This window comes from Propithecus coquereli, unplaced genomic scaffold, assembly GCF_000956105.1.
Source record: "Propithecus coquereli isolate 6110/MARCELLA unplaced genomic scaffold, Pcoq_1.0 Scaffold164, whole genome shotgun sequence".
In the NCBI taxonomy this organism is placed as follows: Eukaryota; Metazoa; Chordata; class Mammalia; order Primates; family Indriidae; genus Propithecus; species Propithecus coquereli.
In genome coordinates, this window is record NW_012140969.1 from 2,174,358 (window position 1) to 2,184,185 (window position 9,828).

The 9,828-nt window shown below is 54.4% G+C and overlaps 2 protein-coding genes across 3 annotated transcripts; one reads left to right on the top strand and one right to left on the bottom strand.

Moving 5' to 3' along the window:
• Positions 1-80: 80 nt before the first annotated feature.
• On the bottom strand, positions 81-3,938 carry YIPF2 (Yip1 domain family, member 2). Of its 2 annotated transcripts, XM_012641329.1 has the most exons (9): positions 3,655-3,938; positions 3,097-3,257; positions 2,921-3,004; positions 2,256-2,343; positions 1,055-1,171; positions 807-973; positions 541-723; positions 310-445; positions 81-214 (listed from the first exon to the last, which is right to left on the bottom strand). In XM_012641329.1, the coding sequence occupies exons 1-8, from the start codon at positions 3,683-3,685 to the stop codon at positions 329-331; spliced, it is 948 nt and encodes a 315-aa protein (XP_012496783.1). In that variant the 5' UTR covers positions 3,686-3,938; the 3' UTR covers positions 81-214; positions 310-328. The 2 variants fall into 2 exon arrangements, with proteins under 2 accessions (XP_012496783.1, XP_012496784.1); XM_012641330.1 differs by lacking the exon at positions 2,921-3,004.
• Positions 3,939-3,994: 56 nt separating this feature from the next.
• LOC105807840 (chromosome unknown open reading frame, human C19orf52) lies at positions 3,995-5,374 on the top strand. The gene is made up of 2 exons (XM_012641334.1): positions 3,995-4,176; positions 4,253-5,374. The coding sequence occupies exons 1-2, from the start codon at positions 4,083-4,085 to the stop codon at positions 4,939-4,941; spliced, it is 783 nt and encodes a 260-aa protein (XP_012496788.1). The 5' UTR covers positions 3,995-4,082; the 3' UTR covers positions 4,942-5,374.
• Positions 5,375-9,828: the final 4,454 nt, after the last annotated feature.

Sequence of the window (9,828 nt, forward strand, 5' to 3'; positions counted from 1 at the left end):
GGGGCCCCTGGCCCTGCTCTGGCGGAAGCACCCTGCTCAGCTGCCCCTCCCCCGCCTTTATATAAATTCTCTGAATCACCTTTGCATAGAAAATAAACGTGTTTGCTTTGTAAGAAAAGTCTGGAAAGTAGCAGAGTGATCTCGAAGTGTCAAGGGAGCCTTCAGTCATCGTTCGGGTGTGGCTGGCTGACAGACATGTCCCCTGAGGTTTTGCCTGGAAAAGAGAAACTCCCAGTAGCAGCCCCAGGACGTGTCACCTTGGAGGGCCGGGCGGGCAGCGCCCTCGCACAGCTGGAAGCGGCTCCTTACCTGCAGGACCAGCGCCTTCTTAGGAGGTGGCCAAGGACTGTGGCAGAGTGGGTGGCAGTGGTACGTTTGGGGGCAGAGGTGAAACTTGGGACATAGGCCCCAGGTGCTCCGGAGGCAGTGACTGGAAGAAATACAACTGGACGAGCCCTCCGGGGTCAGCAGCAGGGCCAGCCCACACCCCCACCCCCCACCACAGCCGGCAGCCCCGCCTGGGACACCCTAGACACGCACCTTACAGCCCAGGGCCAGGAGAGCGTGGAGCAGCACGACGGCAGACAGCAGCGCCGCAGCCACCAGCCTGGTGTCCTCGCGGACGACGGGCCAGAGGGTGAACACCAGCCCAGCGGCTGACAGGGCCAGGGCCAGCACCCCAAAAAGCCACTGCAGCCATGGCACAGGAATGAGCCACAGGACCTGGGGAGGACATGAGCAGCTGGTGACCACGCTGGGTGACCCCCACAGCACCCACCACCCACTCCTTGCTGGGCCACACTCACCACCATGGGAATGAAGACGAAGAGGGAGTAGCCGTAGACGCTCACGGTCTCCAGGAAGGTGTAGGGTCCCATGCGCTCCCGGACGCCCTTGCGCCACCACAGGAAGCCCCACAGCGCCAGTGGCACCAGCCACGCATAGCAGTAGATGGTGATCCCAGCCACGGTCACTGGGGGCAAGGCAGGCAGTCACGCCCTTTCCCTGGGAACCCTTGGCTCCCCCAGCCCTGCCGGGTGCTGGGCCTGCTTACCCTTGTGGAACTGGGGGCTATAGTGGATGGAGGGGTCCCTCCTCTGGGCCAGCACCAGTGTCAGGTTGCCGGTGACAGCCAGGACGAAGGCCAGCGTGGCGCAGATCCAGAAGGGGCCTGGGAAGAGGAGGGGCCGCTGAGGCTCCCAGGCCCAGCACTCCCAGGACAGTTGGACATGTCCCATCTCACCTGTGCTGGGACCACAGCCTCTTCCCAAGCCACACACCCAACTCGCCAGGTCACTGGTGACCTGGTGGCCAAATCCAGTGCCAGCTCTCCATTCATCATCCCCCTCGTGGAAACCCTCAGAACGTGGATTCAGGGTCGCATGCTCTTGGCCTTCGTCTCGCCTCACTGAGGGCAACCCCTCCACCCATGGCCTCCCCCTCCACTCCTCACCCTCCTCCCCTGTGTGTGTGCTCACTCCTGGCGTGCCGTCCTCCAACCCTGGGGCCTCTGCCCTGAACAGTAGGTTCAAGTTCAAGTTCTCACAGGGGCGTCTCCAACTCCACCGGCCACACTAGCTCTCTCAGAAGTAGCAACTCCATCCCTCTAGCAATCCTGGCAGAAATCCCATGAGCCATCCTCGGCTCCTCTCCTCCTAGTCCGCATCTACTCTGACAGCAAATCCGGTCCCTCCATGAATCCAGCCACCCACAGCCTGCCCCTACCATGGTCACCTCCACCCCATCTCCTGGCTTCTGCCCTCGAACCCCACGGTGGCCAGAGGAGCCCTGAGAACATATAATTAAGATCCCTTCTCACCACAGCGTGGGCGGCCCATGCAATCTGCCCCCTCATCTCTGCGAGCTCCCAGCAGCAGCTCACTCGGCTCCAGTGACACACCCACCCTTCAGTTCAGGAGAGTTCCCGCCACAGAGCTCATGTACTTCCTGGAACCGTCTTCCCCTAGGTCTCCCCCGCCTCTCCCCATGCCAACAAGGCTCGTTCCCTCGCCCTCCTCAGGGAGGCCTGCCCTGAAGCTCCTGCACAGAACAGCAAGGCCGCGCACCCTCTGAACCACTCTGCTGCTCTCTGGCCCCGCCACCTCTGCAGTCTGTCTCCATCTTCCTGAACAGAAGGTAAGTCACCTGGTCTCTGCCACTGACTGATTTGTTCTCTACTGAACACTGGGGCCTGGCACTCAACCCACATTTGTAAAGTGAATAATAAACTGAACTGAATGCACAACCTCACTCACCGTACAGATCTGGCCGATTCCGCAGATGGTGCCGGACAAAGTTGTGACCAGGCCGGGGCAGCAGTGAGCCTCTGATCCTGTCCAAGACCTGGGGGACAAGGCTGGGGTACAGGATGGGGCCTCCCATCCACGTTCTGTGTGCACGTCTGCTCATTCCACTCCTGCCTCTCCTGCTCCAAACCCTTCCTTGACTCCCCATCACCCTCAGGATAAAACCCAAACCCCAGCTCCTTAACATAGCTCGCAAGGCCCTTTGTGATCTGGCTTCTGCCTGCCTGTCGCCCACCTCACACTCTCCAGCCAGATCCAGCGCCAGGCAGCTTCTGGGACACTTCACATGCCTCCTCCTCACCTTTGGTCTTCTGCATATGCTGTTCCTGTGCCTGGAACATACTTCTGCTTCCCCTACTCTGCCCAGGGAAGCCTTCCTTCCCCTTTAGATCTCAGCGAATTCCTCATCTCCTCCAGGAGGCCTTTCCCTGAGCCACCAGATGGTGTGTGTCCCCTATTTTCCCACAGCCCTGGACACACCATAACCCTTAGTTATGGTCCCTTCTAACCGCCTGGGTGGGATCTTTTTTATCCCACGTAGCCATGCCCAGGTGAATGGTGGCTGAACCCCATGCGAGACTCCAAGCCCCATCTGCCCACTTCTGAGGCCTGACCTGTAAGGTGTCCACGTCAAAGAAGCTCTGATAGTAGCCAAAGGTCCAGAATCCAGGCTGTGGCTTCTGCTGCTCCTGTAGGAGCTGCACAGCACGGGCTTTCAGTGCCTGCCCTGACAGCCCGGATCAGCCCGGGGCTGGACAAGAGGCGGGGCACGGGGACTTAAGTGACTCACCGCTGCCTTGTCACTGTCCTCCTCCACCTCATCCTCGGCTCCATACCTGCCATCTGAGCCCACAGCCACAGCCACGTGCCCTTGTGGGGTCAGCTGACCACTTCTGCTTGTGGTGGCTGCATCTGGGGTCTCAGCCAGAAGATTAGTGGCTTCTTCAAATTCTATGGAGAGGGAATACGGGACGCTGGCATATTGTCGGGGTGGAAACAATTTGGCTTGGCCCACTGCTCATCTGGTGGGCTTCTGTGACGATTTCAGTGCTCTCCCCAGGCAGACATCCTCAGTTCGGGGGAATGGAGAGGAGGTCTGTTCCCTTTCCCTAACATGGGACTGCAATTTAGTTGGTCCTGGGATGGGGTCAAGGTCTGGGGACTAGAGGCTCGGGTTCGAGGTCTGAGTTCAGGACGGGAGCGGGGTTAGAGTTAGGGATGGGTGTCTCTCCCAGGGCGTCAGGGTTCACAGCCCACTGGGGTTCTGGTTGGAGGAGTTGGAAGCTGCATGGGAGGTTCTGGCGAGGGGCGGGAGTAGGAGCTCCGGCCACGTCTGGGCCGCACTCACCGTGGAAGGTCAGCTCGTCGGCCGCTGCCATGGTCGCTCAGGGGCGTCACCGCATCCCCCCTCTGAGAATCGAGGCCGAGCGGGCCCGCGCCCCTTCCGGAGCCTGTCCGTCAGCCCCGAGCCCTACCTGGCGGCTAATTGCGCCCACGGGGGCTTGCACTGGCCGCCCGGGCCCCACAGGTGTACTCCGCCCCCCTCACCTGAGTCCACCTGAGCCGGCGTGGCTAGGGCTCTCTACGCCTGCGCGGCCCGCCCACCAGCCAGACGCGACCCTGCTCGGACTGGACAGCAACATCCGGCGCCGTTCCTTTTTCTACTCTCTTCCGATGGGAAGCCACATCCGGTAAAGTTGGCGCGTGCGCAAAAGGCTCCCGGGCCTTTTACTTCGGGTATCAAGAGTTCCTTTTCGGAAAACGGACCCCAAGCCGATGGCGGCGGCCGCTCTGAAGAGACTTTGGTCCCGAAGCCGCGTAGAGGCGGGCAACGCGGCGGCAGCGAAACCGGGCGTGTGGGCTCGGTTGGGTGAGTAGTAGCGGAAGGTGGAGGGATGGGCGGCTGCTAGGGTCGGGCGGCTCTCACCGCGCTTCTCTCCCCTCAGGCGCCTGGGCCCGCGCGCTGCTCCGGGACTACGCCGAGGCCTGCAGGGACGCGGCGGCCGACGCTCGGGCCCGGCCGGGGCGCGCGGCGGTGTATGTAGGGCTGCTGGGCGGCGCGGCGGCCTGCTGCGCGCTGTCGCCGAGCGAGGCTGCCTTCGAGGAGGCGTTGCTCGACGCGTCGGGGACCCTCCTGCTGCTGGCGCCGGCCACGCGCAACCGCGACTCGGAAGCCTACGTGCAGCGGCTGCTGTGGCTGCGGGGCCGCGGCTGCCTCCGCCACGTGAACCTGGGGCTCTGCTCGCTCGTGTACGAGGCGCCCTTTGACGCCCAGACCAGCCTCTATCGAGCCCGCTGCCGCTACCTGCAGCCCCGCTGGACCGACTTCCCGCGCCGGATCTTGGATGTGGGCTTTGTGGGTCGCTGGTGGGTGCTGGGGGCCCGGATGCACGACTGCGACATCAACGACGAAGAGTTCCTCCACCTGCCGGCACACTTGCGCGTCGTCTGGCCCCACCAGCTGCACTCCGAGACCAATGAGCGGCTCTTCGATGAGAAGTACAAGCCCGTGGTGCTCACTGATGATCAGGTGGACCAAGCCCTGTGGGAGGAGCAGGTCTTGCAGAAGGAGAAGAAGGACAGGCTCGCCCTGAGCCAGGCCGACTCGCTGGTGCAGTCGGAGGTCCCGAAATGAGTTCAGGGCTCCGAGCCCTGGCAGACTGTTTGCCCGGGATTGTGCAATTGGTGTGAGTGAGCCCCACATGCAGAGGCACTGAGATAAGTTATGTGTAGAGTGTCATTTCACTAGGTTGTTACAAGTCTGGGAAGCCTTTCTCCCTTTCTCTTTGTTCCTTGTTAGCTGGTTAATTCAGAGCCTTCTTGACTTAGGAGTTGGGGAGAGCAGTGACTTGACCTTGTAATGTTTATCACTGCGAGAGCTAGTAATGAGCCTTTTACATAGTCCCTTTGTTTTTTCACTGGGCCTCACAGTCCCCATGACATTGGTCAGGTGACTCCCAAACTCTCCCACAACCTTTCAGATTTTTTAGAAATTTGAGCCGAAGTGTTTTTATTCTGTGATCTATTCTGTTTTTTATTTTTATACGTAACAATTTTTCCCAGACACGGCGGCGATATAATGAGACCCCATCTCTAAAAAAATTGAAAAATTAGCCGAGTGTAGTGGCATGCACCTGTAGTCCCAGCTACTCTAGAGGCTGAAGCAGGAGGATCGCTTTAGGCCAGGAGTTCAAGACCAACCTGGGCAACATAGGGAGACCCTGTTTCAAAAAAAATAAGTAACATTAAGACATCTTGTGTGTCCTTCACCCAACTTCCCCCAAATGGGAACACCTTAAATAACGAGTACTAAAGTAGGGAATTGACACTGGTGTGGCTATTTGGATGTTATGGGGAAATTTTTTGCAAAAACACCCTGGTTTTACTATAGCTATTGACGGTGATTGGAAGTGGCTTGGAAGGATAAAGAATTTTCTGATCTGTAAATTGACGTGGAATTATAGATTCTGTGTATGTTATACTTCAGTAAACCTACAACACAGAATGCCATGAAAAGGAATAAGTTAGTGTATGTGGTTGGTACTTACATGGGTAATGGCAGTCATACATTTAAAGCTAAAGTATTAAGGGAATGAAACTACCTCTGTCACCTCAGTGGCCTGTGGCTAGTTAATAAAACCAGGAGATGAAACAACCATCTTTGTTGTAATGTTTGTGTTTGTGTGTTTTGCCATTTTTAAGTTTTGGCACTTGGACCTTCCATTCATAATATGAATGCATTGAACTATGTGTTAATTTTTATACTCTTATTTGTGGGGCAGGGGAGTATCTTATAAGTCAGCATCTCCGTTTTACAGAGGAAAAACTGAGATTCAGAAAGTTTGTTATTTTTCCAAGGCTGTGGCAGACCCAAGATTCAAACTCTGTAACTCCCAACCCTGTGACTTAACCCTCAATCTGGTGGAACTATCTTTAATCCTAATATCTTTCCAGAAGTTATTAAATACTGCTGTCACGTGGCATAAGTAAAAATTAAATGTAGAAATAAATATATAAAAATAAATGCAATGAAAACAAAAGACTAACGATGGTAAATTCTAATCCTACACCATTACCTGCCAAAGTCTGTACCTAAATGCCACCCACATTGTTAGAGGAATATCAGCCAACTTCAAGGAAGGGTTTAGGACATGCTGGCTTCAAAGCGGGATTTGTTTCTGTGATGAGAAGTATTGAAAGAGGAGCCACGTGTTCATTGGCTGGAGTGCAGTGGCATGATCATTGCTCACTGCAGCTTCAATCTCTTGGGCTCAGCAATCCTCCTGCCTCAGCCTCCCGAGTAGCTGGGACTTTGAGTCAGTAATTAAATGCCACTGGTGACTTATAGCCAGGGTGTATTTTCCACACAAATTCTCTGAAGCTGCCAGAGCTGGGAAGCTGAGAGGCTGTTGGCAGGAATTGTGGCTTGGCTTTGGTCAGGCCTTTCCCAGAGGAGAGTCCTACTGTATTTTGGCCTTTGCCCTAGCAGTTCCAGCCTCCTGTGTCTATTGTAAGGCAAGAGAATGGGAGCTGTGATGGGGAAGGGGACTGGGTGGACCTGGTGCTGCGCATCTTGGGGTACAGTCTTCCTGTTCAGTGCTGAGCTCCCAGCACCCCACAGTGCTCAGCCCAGCGTGGGCCTCAGCACAGTTAAGAGAGTTGACGGATACCGCGTGTGTACGTTGTGGGTGGGAGCTGGGGTGGTCTTGGTGGAGAAGGGAAGTGGCCCTGCGGTCTCGGCCTTGCTCTCGAATCAGAAACAGCAAAGCGGTTTCATTGCCTACATTCCCGTAAGGACAATAGGATCTCGGGGAGAAATGGGCTTTTCAGTAGGGTTTGGGTCTGAGCTTTTACGCTGTTTAGCTTTGTGAGTGAAGTGACTTCTCCATGCCTCAGGTTTCTTCTCTGTAGTTAGGGTTGTTAGAAAAATTAGAAACCACACTACAGCACTTGGCTCATAGCAGGCGTTCACAGTCCGTGGTGTAGCTGTGTGGGGAAGAGTATGGCTCTGAATCCACACTGTGACCTTCCCACTTTCCTAGTTTACTGTGGAGGGGCCACTGCCCTGCCTACTGTCACGGGGGCCACCATGTGAGTAGGACTTAGCAAATGGTGGAGCCAAGGCGTGCTTGTCCCTCAGGACCACAAGACACTTGAATCTAATATAAACACTTTCAAATTTTCCCTTCTCACAAAAAAGAAATATATATATATTCTTTTTTTTTTTTTTGAGACAGAGTCTCACTGTGTTGCCCGGGCTAGAGTGCCGTGGCGTCAGCCTAGCTCACAGCAACCTCAAACTCCTGGGCTCAAGCGATCCTCCTGCCTCAGTCCCGAGTAGCTGGGACTACAGGCATGCGCCACCATGCCCGGCTAATTTTTTCTATATATTTTTAGTTGTCCAATTAATTTCTTTCTAATTTTAGTAGAGACGGGGTCTCGCTCTTGCTCAGGCTGGTTTCGAACTCCTGAGCTCAAACAATCCGCCCGCCTCGGCCTCCCAGAGAGCTAGGATTACAGGCGTGAGCCACCGCGCCCGGCCATATATATATTCTTGATTAGCTTTAATCCTTTCTGCTTTCAGGCCTGTCCAGGAGTCATCCTCCATCACGTCCTCAGTGTGGCAAGTATCCTTCCTGCTGTTGTGATTAGGAAGGCCAGCAGAGGGCACCAGAGACTCAATTTCGAGAACGGGGCTGGCTTCTCCTTAACCTTACTTAGCCCCCATGGGAATGGCTAGCCTCAGGTTCCTTCTGTCCGCGTGCAGCAGTGGGCAGAGGTCGTGCACTGCCACGTGCATCCCTTTACCACGCTTTAGAACTGGTCAGATGATGGCAGAAGTCGGGGCTGCTGGGAGGGGCCGCTTCCATCCCTAGAACCTGCGCCTTTACCTAATCAGCTGGCAGAGGAGGCTGTGAGTGGTTCTGTTTGGATGGGCAGTGCCATCCCCTGAGCAGACACCTCCAGGAACTCTCCTTCCTGGAGTTCTGGGAAGAGCAGGATCACCCAGTTTTGCTTGAGCCCAGGAGTTTGAGGCTGCAGTGAGCTACGATGATGCCACTGTGTCTTAAAAAAAGAAAAAGAAAAAAGAACGACTAGGCAGCCATTGTCACGGGTAGATGAGAGGCTTGGCACTGCCAGATTTTCCTAACCTTCAGGCACTGAGATATCATGCCAGTAATTACAGGAAATCCTTCTAAATTGCATTAAACACTTGTACTTAAACACACAATGATCTTTTAATCTCCCCTCCGAGATCGGGCTTATCCTCTCTGCCACTGAGCTAAGATGCTTTTAGGATTTTAACTGAGTTGTGTAGCACAGGGCTTTCTCACTAAATTCCCCAAGACATTCTCCTGCTCAGTTTGTACAAGCCGCAAAAGAGAGGCAACATAATGATTTTTTTCCTCCCTTGGGAATTAAAGTGCGTTGAGGAAGGTGCAGAGTCCTGAGCTGGGAGCAGTGTGGATTGATTCCATCAACATCTGCCCACGCCAGGTGAGGCCAAGCACTGTTAGATCCTGAACAAAACACTCTCCCAAAAATGGTGCCTACTAAGAGATTCCACCTATTTCAAACTCTAGAAAATGCAGTCTCATCTCGGGTGACAGCCAGACGTGCACACAGCCTCGGTGCAGGATGACACTGTCACATAAAGGACAGGACAGTTGGGTGGATGAGAACCAAGCTGTTTGACAACAGCGATCACTTCTGGATGGTGGGAGAATGGGTTAGTTAATATTTTCATTTTCTTTTTGTTCATCACTATCTCCTAAATACTTCACGTGGAATACAGCATTCTAGAATAAAAGTTCAATCAGTTGTGTGGTTTTTTGAGACAGTTTTGCTCTCTCACTCTCCCCTCTTCCCTCCCCAGAAAACAGTTGACCTGCTTGCTGTCACTCATGATGAGCTTGCATTTTCTAGAGTTTGAAACAGATGGAATTATCTAGGAAGTAGAACCCTTTCTGGCTTCTGTCACTCAGCATAATTGTGAGATTCAAGCTACATGCATGTTTCAACCATTCATTCCTTTTCATTGCTGGGTAGTATTCCACCCTATGGATACCCTCCAACGTGTTCATACATTCACCTGTTGGGAGATAATTTGCGTTGTTTCCACCCACCTTAGTCTCCTTGGGCGCTGAGCTCCATCTTCTCAGCTCAGTGGGTCTACGTGCTCTGGCTGTGTCCCTGTCCCCTGCAGCAAGACCTGGGAGCTTTCTTAACGCAGTCCTCCGGGTGCCCGGTAGTGCTTCCCTTGCACGTTTGGTTTCTCAGGAAACACTATTCCTCATTGCATGATGTCCGGTGTCTTGAAGACATTTTATCATATATTTTGCCCAATATGTATTTTGGGGTTGTGTTCGGTGGGAGATTAATCTGGTCCCTCTCACTCCTTCTTGGCTGGAGTGGAAGTCTCACCCCATCTGCACTGGAGCCCTCACCTGCCCTTCCAACTTCCATCCTGCCCAATCTACTAGGCATCCTCTATACTGCTGCCAGCCCTTTACATATTGAT